The sequence below is a fragment of the Micropterus salmoides genome, unplaced genomic scaffold (assembly GCF_014851395.1).
Source record: "Micropterus salmoides isolate LMB-PRFRI ecotype aquatic unplaced genomic scaffold, ASM1485139v1 Ms_hic_scaffold_5, whole genome shotgun sequence".
In the NCBI taxonomy this organism is placed as follows: Eukaryota; Metazoa; Chordata; class Actinopteri; order Centrarchiformes; family Centrarchidae; genus Micropterus; species Micropterus salmoides.
The window spans coordinates 10,515,287-10,536,064 of NW_024044237.1; the positions used below are offsets into that span (position 1 = coordinate 10,515,287).

The 20,778-nt window shown below is 40.6% G+C and overlaps 1 protein-coding gene across 6 annotated transcripts; it reads left to right on the top strand.

Annotated features, from left to right (window-relative positions):
• Positions 1-92: 92 nt before the first annotated feature.
• Positions 93-20,202, top strand: micu3b (mitochondrial calcium uptake family, member 3b). Of its 6 annotated transcripts, none has more exons than XM_038699828.1 (15): positions 93-482; positions 3,404-3,551; positions 6,227-6,258; positions 6,431-6,509; positions 9,278-9,325; positions 9,425-9,507; positions 9,599-9,670; positions 11,120-11,161; positions 13,126-13,221; positions 13,678-13,766; positions 13,982-14,153; positions 15,880-16,003; positions 16,845-17,002; positions 17,644-17,712; positions 19,114-20,202. In XM_038699828.1, the coding sequence occupies exons 1-14, from the start codon at positions 228-230 to the stop codon at positions 17,710-17,712; spliced, it is 1,467 nt and encodes a 488-aa protein (XP_038555756.1). In that variant the 5' UTR covers positions 93-227; the 3' UTR covers positions 19,114-20,202. The 6 variants fall into 6 exon arrangements, with proteins under 6 accessions (XP_038555756.1, XP_038555757.1, XP_038555758.1 ...); XM_038699829.1 differs by having other exon boundaries at positions 19,598-20,202; XM_038699830.1 differs by having other exon boundaries at positions 15,895-16,003.
• The last annotated feature ends 576 nt before the right edge of the window (positions 20,203-20,778 follow it).

Consider the following 20,778-nt stretch of genomic DNA (forward strand, 5'->3'; position numbering starts at 1 on the left):
CTCTTTAAATCAACCCACTAGAGGAGAGCCATAATTCAGTGTCTGTTTCCATGTGTATCCAAAGATTTCAGCATTTCCTTCCCTCTCCCCAATTTGACGCCCTTTAATCCCAGAGCAACTTGAAATAGGCTACCCACGGCATTTCTCGCGAGCTCGGAGCAGCAGGCTGCTCGCGCCGCTCCGCTGTGCTCTGCGTGATATCGGTTACGACACCTCAGTAAACAGCCATGGCTGCCCTGCGCAGATTTATCCCTTCATTCACTAACAGCTCTAAAACAGGGACGCTGACGGCGCTGAAACAACAAACAACCTCGAAGGCGACAAAAGCGCTGAAAGTTATCGCAGCTGGAGCGTGCGTCACCGCCGCGGCCGGTGCCGCTTATTACGGCTGCTCGCTTGTAGGTAGGCGGTCCGGACTGAAGAGCCATGTCGAGGCTCGACTCTTGCATCTGGCGTTGCCATCAGTTTCTGCCACCGATAAGGTACAGTGGAGGGTTTTGTCAAGATTTAGTGACAACAGTCGGCCCACATGCAGTCTGACTGAAACGCCTGTAGTCGTTCAAAAGGCTTCAATTTCATTTTTAGTTTTTCTCACGTAAACGTAGGCTAATAACGGAGCATCTGCATTACCGAGATAATGAGCCTGCACTATGTAGTGCACGTGAAACTACAGTAACGTTAATGTGTCGTCAGCATTAGGAGCTATCCCCGACCTTTGGTGCTGAAATGGCAAAATGGTCAAAGGCAGTTCATAGAGCACGTGACCTAGGTGCTGCCGTAACTGCTTTTTCTGCATGCCGCATAATAAATAGAAAATAGATATAATACTATACATTATACTGTTGTTACACTTTTAGGGGGTGGAAAAAATAACATCTGACTTTGTAATGTAATCTAACACAGTTTTATATATTTTTAATTCTAATCTAAAGTAATACCTGGTGTTGTTGTTGGTGCTGGATTTTAGGTGTTGGACACTTCAAAATACAGCTGCAAAGATGACCAGGGTTGAACATTACAAGGGCTTAAGGAGTATTTTCATGATAAATTTATTCATTATTTATTTAAACAATTACGTAATTGTTTGGTCCTGAAAAAAATAAGAAACTAGTCACATTACAACAGCTCAGTGCCACTCAATGTAATGGAAAAATATTTTTTGAACATTTTCCATGTGCCACCTCCTCATTCTGTTCCTTTTATGATGCATAATACCTGTGAAAAGTTTCATTCAGATATAATAATATTTACTGGTAGCTCAATGGGCTCAATGTTTTCATATGTATTATAATCAAGATAAAATGTTATTTAATTCAAAATGTATCTACCAAAGTAAATTAATCCTTGAGTAAGTATTGTTATCATTTAACTGTTCTTTTTCATATTCTAATTTGTTATTATTAGTTAACAAATATAGTTATTATTTGGTTTAAATACTATTTAATCAGAATAATATTTTTGGGTTAACACTAATCTCATTTTTAACACCACCTATCAGTTATCACTGGGCTTGGTGATCTACAGTCTGAACATTTTCCTGTTTCGCCCCCAATTCCGAATTCTGTAAATGGTCTGTATTTTTATAGTGCTTTTCCAGCCTTTTCGACCACTCAAAGTGCTTTACACTACATCATATTCACCCACCTATGAGCAGAAACCCAGCTGCCCGCTTTTATCTAAAGCGACTTACAATTGCTATACATGTCAGAGGTTGCACGCCTCTGGTGCAACTAGGGGTTAAGGTCTTGCTCAGGGACACAGTGGTGGATGGGTCACAGTGGGGAGTTGAACCCAGGTCTCTCACACCAAAGGCACCACACTCTTCCACACTGATGGCACAGCCACCAGGAGCAATTTGTGGTTCCCAACCTTCCGGTTAGTGGACGACCGCTCGCTTATGCCACTTCAACACTTCCCTAATTAAGGTCTATCTGAAGGTCTATCTGGTTTGCATGTGCATGTGTTTCGTCCTCTTCATAGAAATTGTTCATTATTAAGTAACTGTTAGCAGCTATTTGTCTTCTTTTTGAGGATTTTTGCATTATTCTAACTTGTAATATTAAAGTTAATATCACTTGATAAAATCGGAAAATGTTGAATATTGTAAAACTTTATCAGTGTTGAGCTACCAGTAAATATTATTAAAATACATCCAACTTAGTTTTTGTCACATTATTAACACATTTGGGGGGTGGGAAGATAAAAATGAGAAACTTTATTTTCGAGTTGCACCCTAATATTCATCTTGATTGTTTTGTCCAACCAACAGTCCCAAACCCAAATATATTCAATTTACAGTGATATATAACAGAAAATCTATTTTAGAGGTTAAACAATTAGTCGGTAAATCTATTAGTCATTCTACACAAAATTAATCAACTATTTGGATAGTTGATTTATGGTTTAAGTCATTCACCAAGCAAAATGCCAAACGTTTTGCAGCTTCTTTTTTCTGCTTTACGTCATTGTAGATTACAATTTCGGGGTTGCTTTGGACTCTCGGTTGGAGTAAAATAAAGTAGGAATTTCTGGCACAACTTCACCTACTTCCAAGGTGCAGGAAGAAAGTAAGTAGTGTTAAGTGTCAAGTGTTGATAAATTATATTTCAGCACTACTTGTTAGCTTTACACAAATGTTTGCAACACTAATGTCATTTTTAGCACTATGAGAGATGTTCAAGTTATTTTGTCTGCCCCCTGTACAATGTGTGTTTGGACCTATTAGCCTACATGCCAGCACTTCTGCAGGAAGTCTCTTTTGCTCAGACATGTGCTGACATTGTTGACAAGATTTTCATGAATCAGAGGGGATGTAAACAACCATGTAAACCAGGTCTGCTTTGCACACTTCTAGCTACAGAAGATTCCTTGTTTTTGATCTGCGGGTAGGAGGGAGGAAACCTTAACTGGTGTCCACAGGCAGCAGGAATCCAGGCACACAGGAAACTGGACACTGGGACTTGGCAGAGGGGCTGACATTTGATGAGCGGTGGGGGTGGTTAGAGGGGGTTTAATGGTTAAGCAGAGGGGGGCACACATTCCCTTGGTGTTTGCTCTGTGCCCAGTAGACCTGGCACTGTGCCACCTGACAGAGAGATCCACTCTGTCTTCACCAATCCAGCCTTCTGATCTGGCTGGGTTTGAACAGTTGTAGGGACATTATCTGGTGCACAGGGATGACAAATAGGGCTGACATAACATGCACCCCATTACTGAATTAAAGCTTGGGCCTCTTTGTTGTTCCATGTGAGAGAGGCTTTTCGTGACAAGAAAAGCTTCCGTGGATTTCATCTTTCAGACAGTATTATCACTGTTGATATGATTTGTAATATTTCATGATGGTGTGTGTGTGTGTGTGTGTGTGTGTGTGTGTGTGTATGTGTGTGTGTGTGTGTGTTTGCAGGCCAGGACCTATGGTCTGGATGATGGGGATGCGTACATGTCGTCCAATGAGAACAGGTTTCGCCTGTTCAGTTCGGTGGAGTACGAGGGCCAGCTCTACATGACGCCACTGAACTTCATCGAATCCATCACTTTGAACGAACCCAAGAGTGAGTGCAGTCCTATTACTCAGCTCCCACAATAGTAAACACCCTTTAATAACACCCTTTGGAGGAAGGAAGGAAAGATGTTTAGGGCTTAAACAGTTAGTGAATTAAACAGTTAGCCCTTTAGCAGAAAATTAATCAACAACAATTATGACAGTTAATTGTTGTAGCTTCTAAAATGAGAGGATTTGCTAATTTCGTCTCTTTCATTGTTGTAAAATTAATATTTTTGAACTGGTGAACTAACATAAGCAACTAGAAGACGCCGCCATGGGCTTTGTGAGTGTTTTATGTTCTGTTTTTTTTTGTCAGTGAATTGTGAAAATAATCAGTTGATTAATTAATAATGAAAACAATTATTAGTTGCTCTATTGATGTTAAACTTTTGCCCCTTTTTGACCAAATAGTTAACTTTGGATGCCACAGGAACTAATGTCAGGAACTAAACTAGGAAGCTCCATGTGTGTGTTCCTACTTATACACATCTGGAGAACCTTGTAGTTGAGGCCAGTTAAAATAATAATGGATTAAAAAGTGATGGAAAATGTTTAACACGCAAAAGAGCCTTTCTCTGTATTTACTATTGTGCAACTGAGTTTGAATGTAATGAATGGATTCAGTGGATACATTCTCAGTACGATTATGATGGCAGAGGCTGCAAAGAGACTGAAGAAGACGTCGGAGGAAGTGAGGAAGAGAAAAAGAGAGAGTGATGGAGCAAGAGACCAGATGAGGAAATATCGGACTGGCTTTTACTCGTTGGCGAGAGCTATAAGAACTGAAAGGATGCAGGAAAGATGCCGAGCTGGCCTTCTCTGTTGTACTGGTCACTTATAACTGATTAGCTGGCTCGCTGTGTCTTCTGTTGTTGCACTTTCTTGATGTTTGGCTGTGTTAGCAAAGTTTTTGGTTCGAGCCAAATCAGTGAGAGGTTTCACAGATTTAGCTGTTGATGTCAGCAAACTAACTTGATTACACACATCAGTAACGTTACTGTAAGTCCTCTTGCGTCGGTTGCTGTCTAGCTTTGTAGGCTAGCTTGCCACCCAAGTTTCAAGCAACATTATGCTGCTGCTGGTGGAGAGCGGCGCCGGTGTCATGCCAGAGCTGGGCGAGCAGGTAACATAAATGGGCTCATCAACATAACATTAGATCATTGCAAAGACAAAGAGATTGAAGAGGATGTTAGAGGAGGAAGTGAAGAAGAGAAAACAAGAGTGACCAAGCCACAGGCTTTGAGAAATAAAAGGTCAGATGCTGAGCTGGTATTCTTTCTGTTAGACTAGTAAGTAATATTGCTGCGTCTTGTGTTGTCATGTTTCAATCATATAATGTAATCATAACAAATGAACATGTACAGCTGTCCTTATTTAAATCAAACAGATATTACATCATGTTGCTTTAAGAGTCCTTATATTTTGGTAAAATCGGTTTTAAACTTTTGGTATCTATCATTTTATGAGAGACGGTGGCAATTCCTTCATGAAGACTGTAACAGTGTGCTGCACTGCAGATGCTACACCGCCTCTATAATATGTGCAGCTCTCTGTAGAAATCAGCCCCATTTGTCAGCAGCCATTTGCTTAATTATGCTTCCGTCAAGTCATCAGATAAATCCCTTTTCTTTCACCCTCCAATTACCTGTGGTTTACAAAAAAGCCCCAGTTTTGTTTCCTGGAACATTACTTGTTGGTGAGGGCCTGTGAAGTGTCATCGGACATAAGTTACAGCTTGAAGAGCTTCAGTCATAACACCTGCATAAAGATAGACATCTTTACCAGCAACCCCGCTTTTATGGCTCATTTATGTGGCAACAAACTCGCACAGACCCAGAGAGACCAATCAACTTAGTCTGGATGTCATAAATGTAATGATAAGACATTCTGATCACTGTGGTTGATTATGTTTTAAGATGTGTGGCGAGCTATAATGTAATGGTTTGGACACGGCTTCGCTGGCATCTAATGAGGAAGGTAAATAAGGAGCTTCAGTGTATCAATATTCTGTGCATCATTGTTCTCTGGTGGCTAAAGGCTGATGTGTTGCAAAATAGTAATCATTGTGTTTTATGGCTATATTGTGGCTGTAAAAAAAATGTTTTTGCCATTCCTGTGGATGTTTAGGAAGGCCATGACCATAATGCATCATTGATGGTTTAATTTCAAAGACAACACATGAAGCACAGGATGGTGGTCATTTAGAAGAGAACCATCTGAATCAAAGCTTAAAGTGCTGTTATGTAAATTATTCATATTGGATCCGTAACATATTTGTTGGTTATTAAATATTTATTGAAGGCATGAAATACACGCCTACATTTATCTTCACATGCTCACTCAGATGCTTTCGCTTTGGTGTAGAGTGATCATAATTCCAGCTTTAGACAGAGGCTTTAAAATGCGTCTGTGGAGGGTTATTGTCACTGTTATCGATGTGATTTCCTGACCAGGTGTTTTTTTTTTTCAAGTCTTTTTATTATTTTTTTTACAACACCTCCATCTTATCTTCAGCTTTATTGACCATCGGAATGCGTTCACATAGATTTGCAGCTTTTGTTTCTGTCCACATAAACACCTGTTTCCACTTTTTTTTTCCATATTCCTAATACAGAAGTCATTATTGAAACATAATATTATATATATATATCATCCACTAACTGCTAACTTTGTTTTGTTTAGGTCGGAGAGTTTGCAAATCCCTCACAAAAAAGGTGAGTTGTATGTCATCAAAGCACTTGTTGCTGTTTTACAGAGTCTCCACCTCATCTGTGTAAAACCTCTGTAATTACTGTAATTGTAATGCCAACAGACATTGCATTATGTTGTGATTACCCATGATTCAGAAATGAATGAGTGATTTGGGATTTTCTTCTGTTCTCTCAGGAATTAGACAAGATGCTGGCTGATACCCCGCCTGTTTGCAAAGGATCATCTAATTTGTTCAGAAATCTTCGTGAACGAGGTGAAGTAACTGACTTGATGTATCACAGCTCCACACATAATCATCCATTGAATTTAAGGCCCTCTATGTCTTGTTCAGAGTGCGTCTGTTGTCGTATAATCCAGAGCAGTGAGTGTGTTGTAAAGGCTATCTTTTCTCTGGATCAGTCTGGTAACATGTTGTAGATGTTCACAAGTAACCTCTGCAGGAGGTTGATAATATTGATAATATACATAAGGATCCTTTTTGGGTTCTCTAAGAAGAAATGTGATAACTATAAAGTTTAAACGTTTCATTTGGAGAGAAAGTTTTAAGGGATTTCCTTGAAAGAAAAGCGCCCTTTAAACCCAAGTAGATAAATCATGAAATGTCATTATCATTATTTATAATTTATTTATTTTGGAAATGTTTATGTCATGTATGTTAAATTTTATGCTCAGTTGCTCACTTAGCATGTTTACCTGAGCTATGAGACTGTGTATTAAACTCTAGGGTGACATTAGCAATGAATTGGTATTCCTTCATTGAAAGTGTGGCAATTAAACACCTTCTCTACGTTCCCTGTAATTAGTACCAAATTGTAATGTTTTTTTCCAGGAACCTTCTCGGAGATTATAACTTATTCTAAACTTACATTAATTTAAACTTAAAAGGTGAAATTAAAAGGCTGAAAATGGCACTGATTAAACTTGAGTACAGTTTGTGCATCATTTTGCATCACAAATCTATCTAATATATATAGGAAAGGTGAAATGCTCCTTACTGCATGTTTTTCCTCCTTTCCCCAGTTTTACTTATGTGCACTGTAACATGCACAATACATGTTTTAAAAGCTAAAACAATTAGATCAGGGTCAGCAAAAATGCCATATTCTGTGTTTCCAGCTGCTGAAATGAGCTGATTGAATGTTTCTGGGTTTTGGACTTTTTGTTTAGACAAAACGAGCAAGTCAAAGACGCCACCTTTGGGCTCTGGAAAGTTGTGATTGACTATTATTTGACATTTTGAAACAATGAACTGATTAATCGAGCAAATAATCGTCAGTTTACTTGATGATGAAAATAATGGTTAGTTGTTTTGACTGACCTGTTAGGCTGTGTGTCCTCCGTGCTGTTGCACAGTAAATCCTGACTGCTTTGGGAGGAATACAGTAGGACTTGGCTTAAGAACTTTCCACTCTGTCACTGTGTTAATTGACATTCACTGTACAGACCTGTCAAGCTAGCAAACATATGGAATCATATGTGAGCAATGCACTTGGGGTCCTCATGGGAGGGTTTCGAAAAGGAATCTCATTTTACCTAACGCACCTTGTGAAACGACTGCACTCTTCACCTGCAAACCTCAATTCATACTAACGTTGCAAGGAGAAAATGAAGTTGTCAGTGTGAGTAAAGATCTTTTTAATTTTCCCACCTGGGCCTGCACACTCCCACTCAGTAGGTCATACGAGCCAGTGGAGCATCAGATCTCACTGTTCTGCTCTCTCCTCTGTTGCTTTAGCTAAGTGCCAATGCTGGGATTTGGGGCTTTTAATCCTGCTGTTAAACGTTGCGGCTTTGTCAGGGAAAAAACGTCTGGATTGATCTGTGAACAAAGCGTTGCTTTAGAGAATGAGGGAGCTGTTTGAACCCAGCTATGTCGAGACATGTCCAACTGGCCGCCCCCACCACCCCCAATCACCATGGACATTATGAAGCCTAAGAATGGCATTGGATTACATCTCCGGGACTGCCACTCTGTATGAAGTGTTTCTGTGGAATTCTTTGTATTGTCTAACAACATCTACTTGAGCTCAGAGGCTGTGCTGCAGGGGTGGGGGTGGGGGGCTCCCTACAGGAGTGAAGGTGTGTGGTATTGGTGAAACATGGCTGGAATCTTAAAAGTTTTTTTTCTTCTCTCAACCCATTTAAGCTTTAATGGCTTTGAAGCTAGAGATCTGTTGTCATTATAGAGCCGTAGCTGCCAAACACAGGGAGCTGGGGTGATAAGACGGAGCGCCTTAAGATTTTTAGATGAACTATGTCTAATGGCACGCATCACTAATTCCCCTTTCACACCTCAGTTTGTACACGTGTTTCACTAGCCTTTGCATCATTTTGTTAGCAGCAGAGTTCCAGCCTCTAGAGGAAACGTAGAAGCAGAGTTAAACTAAATGTTTTGTTCCCTTGAGTGTTCCTCTTTCTGGAAGAAAGCAAACCTGAATGCACCTGAATTCTTTTCCCATAACACCAAGAGTAGTCACCCATAACTATCTGCGCTCGATTCTCTATCTTCCCGAGCAAACAAAAGCTCGGGAATGCTTTCAGAGTCAGAGGGCAGAAGCGTCCTGAGTCGACTGAGCTGTCTCCTGACACTTACTCTTCCCTTCTCTGTGTCGCACAACAAAGGGAGCTGACGGACGCGACACAAAACCTGAATCTGCCATTCTCAATCAGGGACAGACCACTTGAGAATGTATTACACCTTGTTACCCAAACACGATCAGAAGCCGTAGGCCTTAAATTTGTTTGGGTTTGTGTCCAGATAGGTCATCTCAGTTGTAAAGGCTTTGTTTGTGTGAGGGGAACACCAAGCATGAAGTAAAAGGCACCTTTTAAGATGTTATCAGTGAGCGCGAGAGGATTACTCTTGTCTGAAGGGGTGCACTGTTTCTGTGGATGGCTTATTTATCTTGGGCGCATGGCTTTGAACATCTGTAAACACCTTCAGCTAACTGCTTAACGCTATTTGATGCTTTCTTGTGTGGAAAAGGGAACATTTAGGTTTTTGTTTCCTTATTTTTCCAGGTGTCATCAGTTACACAGAGTATCTCTTTCTGCTCTGCATTCTAACAAGTAAGTAAATATTTTTACTGACTTAAGCAGAATTATCTTGAAAACAATTTAGTGATTAAAAGTGACTGTCGAATGTCATTCATTTTTGTTTGATTTCAGAGCCCCATGCAGGCTTCAAGATTGCTTTCAACATGTTTGATGCAGATGGGAATGAAATGGTAGACAAAAGAGAGTTCTTGGTGGTACGAACCTTGTCTTGAGAGTCAGATGTAATAAGATGCATTTGATCTGGTATGTTACATTCTGCATAGTAACTTATAATCTTTTCAATAGCTGGAGGAAATTTTCCGTAAGAAAAAGGACAGAAAGGAAGTCGCTGAAGATGTGCAAAGATTTGACCTGCAGGTATGTGTTGTTTTCAGCAGTTGTTGAAGCTACTGTCATCAATATCTTTTATATTAACAATTGACTAAATTGTTGTGTGTGATGTAAAAGAGGTTGCTGGTTATTAAGAGTGTTATTGTCAACTTTGAAGTCCCCCTCATTTTCTAGCCTCTTCTGCTCATGATGAGCTAAAAGAAGAGTGGATATATGGCCTGAATGAATGCTAATGTTGCTCTATGTCTGCTAGATGCGTAAATAAGTAACTGTTGGCAAACATATTCCCTGTAAGAACTTTATATGTCTGGTGTTGTGCTTCAGTCTGCTGCCCCCCAAAAAACCTTCATTGATTAATTTGACCTCTAGGAGACAATACAACAAACTAAATATGTTATGAGATACTTTATATCATCACGGTATACTAATGTGTTAACAAGCATTTGGCTTTTTACACTCACTCACTGACACAAAGCAACGTTAGCATTCATTTAGAGTCGTGTATCTGCCACCTGACAAATGCTACGTCCAATATTCACTCTTTTAGCTCTGTTTTAGTCTCCACCAACTCCTGTCAAATACTGCGCTATGTTCACCAGCTAGTCCGTTTGTCGTTTGGTACTGTGCCAGTAGTGTACAGTGTTTAGGCTTTATTGGAGCTTTTTTAATTGAAAAAATGTGCCTGTTGTGTCTGTTGGAAGTGAGGTAGATTAGATTGATGGAAATCCAAACACTAAAGTTTCAGTCCGGAAAACCAAACTATCAACTAAAAGATGCTAAAACGCTCCATAGAGCTGACAGAGACCACAGCGTCAGGTGGTCATTCTTTGTGGCTTTGTCATCACGAGTGACACCTTTCACATTACATGCAGTCCTTTGACCAATTGTGGTTTGAAAAAAAAGCCTGATAGTAACCTCAATCTTCAATTTTACTTAAAATAAGAGGGTTTTTGCTTGCTACACTTACAGTGTTCCTAGAGTGAACGCAGGCTGCACAGAGGTGAATGTGGTCATACAAGGCAAAACTTGCCTGAGGCTTTCATCTCTGTAGGGCTGTCTTATGCCACATGCAGGTGGATGTAAACAGGCAGAGCTGAACAAAGCGATAAGACCAACTCTTTGAGGTCTTATCGCACAAACACAACATGGAGGGGCTTACTCTGCCGGGACAAACGTTAGCATCTCTGGACAGTCTTCTGCAGCCCCTATAACCATCAAAAAGATCATTAGAATGGGTACTCTAGATTTGGAAATATAATGATGCTTTGTAAAAAGACAAAGATGAGGACTCTGGGTACATTCACAAAGCTTAAGAATTGGAATAAGATCTCGGATCGCTGGTGAAGTCATGTCATATATAAACTTGACGGCTATAAAATCAATCAATAGCTTAAAAACTAATTTCCTTTTCTAAAATAAAAAAAATTTGTTAAATTATAAATGAATCTCCTCTTTCTGCTCTCTTTTGCTTTTCAGAGCTTGCAGCTGTACGGTCCTCACAAATCCCAAGCGCACACTGTATGTATTGTTCTCTTTCCCTGAAGGAAAATGAACAATTTTGCTTTTATTTTTGGCATGAAAATGTTTTTGCATAGTGGGCTACAGAAAACACACATGCATCTGAGGGGCTGACACCACCCATATTTGTGTCTGTTAACACCAGATAACCTCGTTCACACTCACTGGAATTGAAATGTACTACCGTGTACTCCAACGTTATCTGACATTTTGTGTGTGTGTGTGTGTGTGTGTGTGGTAGTGCGGGGGGTACACCGCAGATGATTTATGTTCTTGCCTCTTGTCAGCATTGGGTGAGAGATTCCACTTCAAAAAGCTCTTACCTGAAGACTGACAACGACCCCCATGTATTATTTTTACAGTTTCTTGAGAAGTGGTATTTTGGCTCAGGTTACCTTTTGTAATTGGTTTGACCATGAAGATGCCAGTCAGAAAGGGCAGTGAAAAGCACACACACACATGCGCACACACACACGTGCACACACACACACACACACACACACACACACACACACACACACACACACACACACACACGTAGAAGAGCCTACAGAGGGACAGACCTATGTTTTCAGAGTACTTCACCTTTAGGTGTGGCTTTTTTGTTTTTATTTCTTCTGCCGTACTGTCGGTATCTTTCCAGCAAAAGTTCAAAAGTCAAATCTTTTCAAAGAGCACACAGCAGGCATGTTTTCAGTGCTGTGGTTGGGCTTTCCCCGGCAAATTCTAATTACAAGTGTATAAGGATCTTTTCATGGGATGAGATGAGAACAGCGCGGTGCATTAAAGAGATGTTCCGTAATTAGCTGTGGGATCATGCCATAAATCTCTCTCTCTCTGGTGAAAGGTGATGAAGCACAGAGGAAGAGCTGTTTTATCGCCTGTCTCACATTCCCCCTCGGGCTTGAGAGATGAAAAAAACTGAATAAGATAAATAAATATTATGAAATGAAGCATGCCATACTTAAGAACACGTGTCGATGGCAGCTAGCTGTTTCTCGTTGGTTGTGTGCTGCTTGTTGCTTTTGAATGAAGTGATGTGTGACACATCTCAACTGAAGAAATTGTAGGTTGAAATAAACTGAATCAGAGCGAGAGAGACACCGACATGGTTTGGTTTATAACTGGGAGTTAGAAATCCAAGTGTTTCTTAACTACTTGGAAGACAGATTCCCTGTGATCTTCTCATTGCACATGCCACAAATTACAAGAAAAATGTTGTTGACAGTGGCGTTGCAGTATAGCTGTAGTTATAGTAGTCCCACAGCAGCTGGCAGAGTGAAGGGAGCCGCATAAACTGTAATAATAATAATGATTGGTTAATCCCAGATCAGGAGCATGACCTCAGCTGGAAAAATAGCAGAGTGGCTTCTGTGTTCCAGACAACATTGAGCAGAAAATCTGCACAGTCATCTTTTATATTTAGACTTCAATCTCACACGAAAGAGCCAAATTCTTCCAGAAAACGTCATCTGTCATTTAGTAGATGAACGGTGTCTGATAACCTGCATTTACTTCACAGCATAGCATCAAATGTTGAAGTATTGGGTGGGTTCAGTTACATAGTTTACTCGGCATGAATCTCCCTTCAGGTCTCACGCCCTGCATGCTTTCGACATGTGTTGGCTGTGTTGGCTCGATGTCCTGCCAAGAGACTGCATGCATCGCTGCAGAGCAGTCTCATGTCAGGGCTGATGGGCCTCTCTGATACTCCGGTGTCGGCCCCTGTCTGTTTCTGCCTGTTGGAGTGTGGACGGATGTCAGTCTATCAATCCCTCTTCCTCTGACTTTTTGTCCACTGCTAAATGTGTCTCACTCTTCATCTTGTTTCTGCATCTCTGTACTCCCTCCTGCCTCAGTGTGCATCGTCCATGCTTATCTGTCCATCTTCCCTTTCCTAGTCTCTGTCCCATGTGCCAGATGTATTTTGTCTTCTAACAGCTGTGCTTCAACTGCTGCCACAGGTTCTTAAAAAAGACTGTCAGCATGTGGAGGCCCGGGGCATGTGGGAAGTTCTCAAACGTGGCACAAGTCAAGTTCTGTTTTCTGATCTCACTGAGGTAGCTGTGCCCTCGTTAAGATGATTCTTCATTACTTTGGTTATACAGTAACACTATGCACAAGGCTCTGAATGTTTCTCATAGAAACTCCTGTAGTTTCTGTGTGAGAGAGCACGGTGGAACTAGTTCTTGATTTATGCATCTATCTTCTTGTTAGTAAGAGTAAATACTCAAAGAGAGCTCCTCTGAGATTTCCTCTGCACCACGTTTAATGAATCTGCTAGAAATGCAGGCCCACTGTGGGGCACAGTGAAAAATTAACCATTAACTCCGGGTATGACTATTAACTAACATTTTTACTTAAAGCTTTAAGCATGGTTAAATAAAAGTCATTGTTAATGTTTACCTGGTGTTACCATGACACATTTTTTTGTGCATATTTACTCAGTGTTTGGCTGAATCATTACTGAGATGGATACTTAAAGCAACGAGGATTTACTTGTTTCCCTCTGACAGGATGTGGATGAGAAAACAGAGACAACGCTGCTGGTGCATTTCTTTGGGAAAAAAGGCAAAGCTGAGTTGAAATTTGAAGATTTTTACGAGTGAGTTGAAAAGCCTTTTGTCTGCTGTGTGATACATCATGATGTCCCTTCTCCCAGTGTAATATAGCCTTTATTCATTTTCATACCAGGTTGAAGCTCCAGCAGCTAAACCTTTAGCGGTTTTGATTGTGACTATGTTAAGTGTTCCTTTGTGCATGCAAGTTTCTGGTGGTGGCGTTTCCTGTCAGCAGCTGCTGTCCGTCTCGCTCCTCCAGGTTCATGGACAACCTGCAGACAGAGGTGCTTGAGATAGAGTTCCTCTCCTACTCCAAAGGCTTGCCCACCATCAGCGAGGAAGACTTTGCTCGGATCCTCCTTCGCTACACGAACGTGGACGACGTCAGCGGGTATTTGGACAACGTGCGCCACAGCCTGCCGGATGAAAAGGTGCGCTGTTATTTAATTTCAGATTCATTTTGTCATCACATGTTGACCTCTGACGGCTCCCTTGCCTCACCTTAAAGTACTGGGGTCTAGGGTTAGACAAAATAACAGGAACACTATACAACATGATGTAATCCAATACATTAACATTAACATGTTAAGATGGAAAGATCGATATCAATCTGGCACTAAGGTTGACCTGAGAGGTGATTAGCTTAGCTTAGTACAAAGACAGGAAACAGCCAGCCTGGCTATGTCTTAAGTTAAAAAGTGTACCTACCATCACCTCTAAAGCTCACTCTCTATAGCTTGACAAATCACATATTGTATCACCTTTAAAAAATATATTTTTAATTAACTCTTTTTGGTTTTAGGGGAACCATGTGTTGGAGCTAAATGATGAACAACAGTTTCTCTGTCTGCCTAGTGCAGTGTGAAATAGTCAGTGGGATTTAGTTGTGTGCACAGGCATGATGGTATCACACCCGGGACCCTCATTCTGACGACAGGACTCCAGGAGGTCACCAACAAATAGTCCCTGCATGTAACTCCCAGTAAAATATATAGATACTAAGTAATAAATTGTCATTTTTTACATTAAGATTTTTGTCACAGCTTCAGCATCAAAACATAATGTGTTAATTATCGTGCTTTAGATGGGCTGATAGGAAGTTGGTCCCCATTTCCAGTCTTTATGCTTAATCTAACCTAACTGCCTGCTGAGTTAGCTTTTTACACAAAGTTTCAGTCCAACAAATTTTAGAATTAGATAAATTCTACCTTTGTAATCCCCCATTGACAGCAACTAAAAAAGACACAGCAATGCACAATGTACATGAACTACAGCAATTTGGACTAAGGAGTAGGTTTCTCACTCGAACAGAACTAGTTCAGCAGTCACAGAGACATTTAAATATAAGGATAACGGCTCACTGTTTTGTGTGAGTATGGGGGTATTTTAGTCCTCTGTTTCTTTTGAAACCGCACTGTGAATTAGCTGTTGAGTGAAGCATCCTCACTTTAGCTTTATTTTGTTTTTCCTCTTGGCACGCTGACCGGCTCCTCAGCCACCTCGAGTAGCCTGTTGCTAGATCTCCATTGATTATCAAGTGGGTCTCATCGTTGGGCTAAGAGATATTTTATGGCCCTCACCTTGTTAAAACAGCAAAGCATCACAGATTAGTCATTACTCCAATTGTTCGGCTGTGTGTGTTGCCAGTTTGGCGGGGCCCCCCGGCGAGAGAAGGAGCTACTAGCAGCAGGATGGTTGAGTGGAGATCAATAGGCTCAGTGTTTGAGTCATCAGCCAAGCCTGAGATGTTTGGGGATTCATCACTTTTGTTGTTTTTGTTTATTCAAGTATCAGGTTAATCTGCCTTAGAAAAGTCTGCAAACGGCCTGACCTCTTCCCAAAAGCTACAACCCTCCCCCCGCTGCTGACAGCTCAGCGTGTCCATACTGCACAGGGAAAATCCAGCAATATATACTTTGGGTGTGTTATCTACCTGATGGCTTCAAGGTCCCACACACACTAAAGGATTCCCCGCAGGATGAAAGGAAGCAGATTATGTGTTGTGTGAATTGTAGCACTATCCTTTGCTGGAGTGTTGACACACGCAGCCGTTTGCTTCATGTGGCACTTTATAATATCTTGTGTTGCATTTCACAAGCTTTATGTTCCATTAGTATAAAATAAAATAATAAACTGTTGTTTTTATTGCTGTTACAGTATATCTCTTTGCAGGGCATCACCTTTGAGGAGTTCAGGTCCTTCTTCCAGTTCCTAAACAACCTGGAGGATTTTGCCATCGCCATGCAAATGTACAACTTTGCCCACCGCTCTGTCGGTCAAGGTAAAGTCTCACAGTTTGTAGTCACATGCTGGTTGTAAACATGAGCCTGATCATTCAAGGAAATTAACATTTTTATGTGTCTCTAATTTGTTTTAATTGATTCTTTGTGGTATTATCCACATGTCTTCTGTAGAACCTACACTAAATGGCCAAACGTATGTGGACAGCTGCCCATTACACCCATATGATTGTCAAACATCTCATCCCATGAGCATAATGTGCTGCTATAACAGCCTCCACTCATTTGGGAAGGATTTCCATCAGATTTTTTAGCCTGGCTGCAGGGATTTGCTCTCATTCAGCTACAAGAGCACATGATGTCGAACGCCAGTGGTTGGCTATAAAGCCCATCAGGGCTCTGAGCAGGCCAGTTCTTCCACATCAAACTCACAAACCTGTTTTTTTTAATGGACCTGGTTTGTTAATGTTGGTGTTGTCAGGGAAACTGTTGCCACAAAATAGAAAAAATAAAACATTATCATATCAAATGTCTAAAATATAATTGTATGCTGCAGCATTACATTTCCCCTGGTTGAAACTAAGAAGTTTTGCCCCAAATCAAAAAAGTATTTGGACAGGCGTATGTGTATTTGCTGTCATGTGTTTGTCAGCGATCAAGAAAAATCTTATAAAACTAAAAGGTCTGAAAGATATTATTTAGTTAAACTCTCTGTTCTTTGCCATGTTACTCTTCTTGGTTGTGATATAATTACATAATAATTTTTTCATCTTATTTCAAGCTGAACTGTTGAAGACAGCATTTAATGCTGCTGGAGTCTCAAGACCACTCTCTTCTTGGTGGTTCGTTGTTCAGTTCTATCCTGTTTTTCTTCCCTCTCAGATGAGTTTACCCGGGCAGTCTACGTGGCTACGGGAATCAAGCTCACTCGCCACTTGGTCAACACAGTCTTCAAGATCTTTGACGAGGACCACGACGATAAACTCAGCCACAAGGAGTTCATCGGTGTCATGAAGGACCGGCTGCACCGCGGCGGAGGGGTGAGGCAGCAGAGACCATTTAAATGCCATCCATCTCTCTTTTATGACACGGAAGGTGACAGAACAGATGTGCCCACCTGGCCCACTCTCCTCCTCCCTCGTCAGTCTGGGGGAGCAGCTTCTCATAGGGTACACAAGAAGGGAAGCGGCCCAGAGGTATTGGACTCCACAGCAGGCCTGGCTGATGTGAAAGATACCAGCAGTGTCAGCCTTTGTCAGCTGCTTCTGATTTAACTGGATGAAAGTCAAAAGGGCAAATAGGGGTCGATGCTAAGCGCAGAAATACATGTTTTTTACATCATTAGGCCTACTTAAGCAACTATTAGCGTCACAAACACCAGCTTTCCTGTTTAATTACAACTTTGAGTATGTACTAATTATGTCTCTTTGTTCTTTAGGTCGTGGTATACTTAAATACCTCCATAAAAATAATGTTTAAATTACACTCCTGCCACTTTTTATTACTGAAGCACATCTCACCTCTGAGTTGGAGTGATTTTTGTGAAATTATACTGCCATCTAGCGGGAATTTGGTTTTCTCACAGTATTCCCTTTTCTCCATCTGACTCTCTGTCTCTCTCTCTCTCTCTCTCTCTCTCTCACATATACACACACACACACACACACACACACACACACAGGGCTTCAGAGTGGAGGAGAAGTTCACATCTTTTAAGTCCTGCATGAAGAAGGAGCTCTCAGGCAAATAGGTAAAGTATTTTCTCACACTTCCTCTGTTTAATAGGGGAAGAATACAAATATTCTAATAATGTTTCATGTGTGGTTGAAACCTTTTTTTAAACTGTTACCCTAACCCTAGGCACACTATCTCAGTATATAGTCAGTCTTTTCAGAGGCCCATGCTCTGCTCGCCCGAAGCATTGAGTTACACTGTAATATTAACACCTGATCAACTGCCACCAGATACCAGCTTAAATCTGCATACATGAGCAGTGAGCAGTGCAGTTTAAATCCGTATAAATGTTTCAAAGGAAATGCACCTCTTGGGAAAGGGCTTGATAATCTTCCCTGATAAATCTTGGGAAAGGACCTGCAATGTGAAAAACGCTTTTTTTGATGATAGGGAACAGTAAAATGGCCTCCATTTAGCCTCATTATTGTGAGATTTTGATCAGGATGAAAGTGCCGTGAACAGTACAGTACAGCATTTACATTGTCTGACATGAAGGTAACCTTGTCAGCAGTTAAAGGAATAGTTCCACATTTTGGGAACTACACTTATGCGCTTTCCTGCCGAGAGTTAGATGAGAAGATCAATACTACACTTATATCTGTCTGCTGAATAAGGAGCTACAGCTGGTTAGCTCAGCTTAGCAAGCCTGTACAACAGCTAGCCTGGCTCTGTCCAAAGGCAACAAAATCCACCTACCAGCTCCTCTCAAGCTAATTAATTAACAAGATATTTTGTTTGTTTAATCCATCCAAAAACTTAAGTGTAAAAAGGACAAGTTGTGTTTTTGTGGTGGTTTATATGCATTGTATGGATTATTACTGCCTTTACATTTCAGTTTTAGCTCATGCTGGGCTATGCTAGCTGGCTGTAGCTTCATATTTACTATACAGACAGCAGATAAGCATATTTACCAAAATGTTAATCTGTTTGTTTCAGCATTAACTGCCACATTAAATTGGATTTTCTACCATTTATGATGATGTTTTATCCTCTGCTGCTATTTTCAATATTTTTAACTAACCTCTATGCTGGAAATAGATCCCATGTTTTTTTAGATTAAACTAAACGAGTGAAATCTGTAGATATTTGGGAGAACTGTTGCTGGTTGCCTGTGCGCTAAAGATCCACAGCTGTGGTTGCTGCAATGGACCCAGTTTTTAGTAGCTGTGCATTCTTGCAGAACTGCTGCGGCACTCGTGCTCCATGACTGCTTGATTAAGAGGTGTAAGAGTTTTTGTTTCTCTGTAGTCAGTGTATTTCTGCCATGTAATATACAAGAAAGAATTGACTGCAGTTCTAACGTAAGAACGATACAGATTATTCATCCTGCTCTGCCTTCACAATGAGAACACATTGTGTTGTGTGTACATGTGTAAAGTGTCACACTGACTGGACTTTCTCTCTGTTTTGTCACCAGGTGAAAGTCCCATCATCAGTGCATGTCTTACAAACTGGATGAGCTGCACACATCTGTGCTTTCTACCTGGAGAGAAGGGTTAATGCATGTCGCAGCATTTTATTGCACTGTGTTAGACGGTTTAAAATAAACAGGATGTGGTAAAAACAGGATGTGGTCAGCCTAATGGGAAGTTGTTGCTAGCGGTCACACAAACAAGAATAATCCATTATGAACCTAACAAATCCACTTAACTCAGTGTCTCACTCTAAATTGGAATTCTTAGTTTCTATAACTGCTTTTGCCTGCTCAGAGGATATTGAACTATTTATTGATTGATCTACTTGTAAATATATTTATCATTTTAAGATTGTTAGCTCTGATTTTCTTTATTTGTCTAAAAGGCCAATGTTGTCTTACTACTGTATTGTTCATTTGGATTCTCCCGTTGCTACCATACTTGGTTCTTCTGCACCTTCTTCTGCGTTCTTCTTCGGCTCTGCAGCGCCCTGCACAGATCAGCTCAGGACAGCTCCTCCCTATCCTCCTCCTCCCTCCCAAAGAGCTGCAGCGAAAATCCTCCAGGATCCCCCAGAGCCAGCAGGCCTGAACAAACTCACTCAGTCTGTGGCTTTTCCACTGTGTAACTACAGGAAGCTAACAGTGTTAATCATTTATTGGTTAGCAGAGACAAGTGCTATTTTCACACCACTGGCAGGGACGACCTCTTTTAAATAAATATGCAAAATATTGAAGCCATATGTTCCAATCTTGGGACACAACACTTAAATTAGCGCTGAGATTAAAGAAGCAATATATTAAAATGACCTTCCCTTTAAGCTCTGTAAGGAAGAGTTTACATTTTATCTTCTTCTTTATAGAAATCCTCCCTAGTATGTTACTGAGGAAATCTTGATGACATGTAATGTTTGCTTCGGGTGGAGTTGTGTACTGAAAAAAAGAAGCCATTAATATGTTACATGCTGTAATATTAACCAGACTCATGTATTTGTATTTCAGACAATGGTCTGTTTTAATCTTGGATGTTTGGATTAGCTAGTCTACCTCTTGAATAGTTTTGGAAATGATACATAAATATAATATAACCTATTTGGATTCTGGATTATTTTTGTGCTCTCTGTCTTCCTCACACACAAACACACACACATGCCACCAGTGTCTTGCTTTGTTGCAGCTGCATGCACAGTTTTCATACAAGTCAGCTAATAAACTGTGAACTGCTCACACTGTCCTCACCATGCAATTCGCTGCGACCTTCCTTTCTCTGTAACTACAGTGGACTGATGGCAGGAGCACAGAAGAATAAATTAGCTGTTTTATTCCCAACCTGAAGGCAAATCATTAACAGTATTAATCACCAGGAATCAGTGGCTGTGTGGGTGTTCGAGACTCTAATCAGGGACTTTTTATCTTTAAATGATTCATTCAGCTGGGAAATAATTTGCAGCCTCACACTCTAATCCTGTCCTGCTTGAAATAAAATCAAGATGGTCCATCACTAAAGAGAAAAAGACCCTTGAAATATAAAGAAAAAATTCACTTACAGCTGCATTAAACATCAGCTGATACAATCTGGACTTTCCCTGTTGGTTGAGTGACAGGAAAACGAATGTCCATCATATTTATGCATTATTATTTATGCAATGATTTTCCCACACCCTATGG

Coding starts and splice junctions, on each gene's coding strand:
- micu3b (XM_038699828.1), top strand. CDS start 228: ATGGCTGCCCTGCGCAGATTTATCCCTTCATTCACTAACAGCTCTAAA. Junction 483..3,403: donor CAGTTTCTGCCACCGATAAG/GTACAGTGGAGG, acceptor GTGTGTTTGCAG/GCCAGGACCTATGGTCTGGA. Junction 16,004..16,844: donor CCACCGCTCTGTCGGTCAAG/GTAAAGTCTCAC, acceptor CTTCCCTCTCAG/ATGAGTTTACCCGGGCAGTC.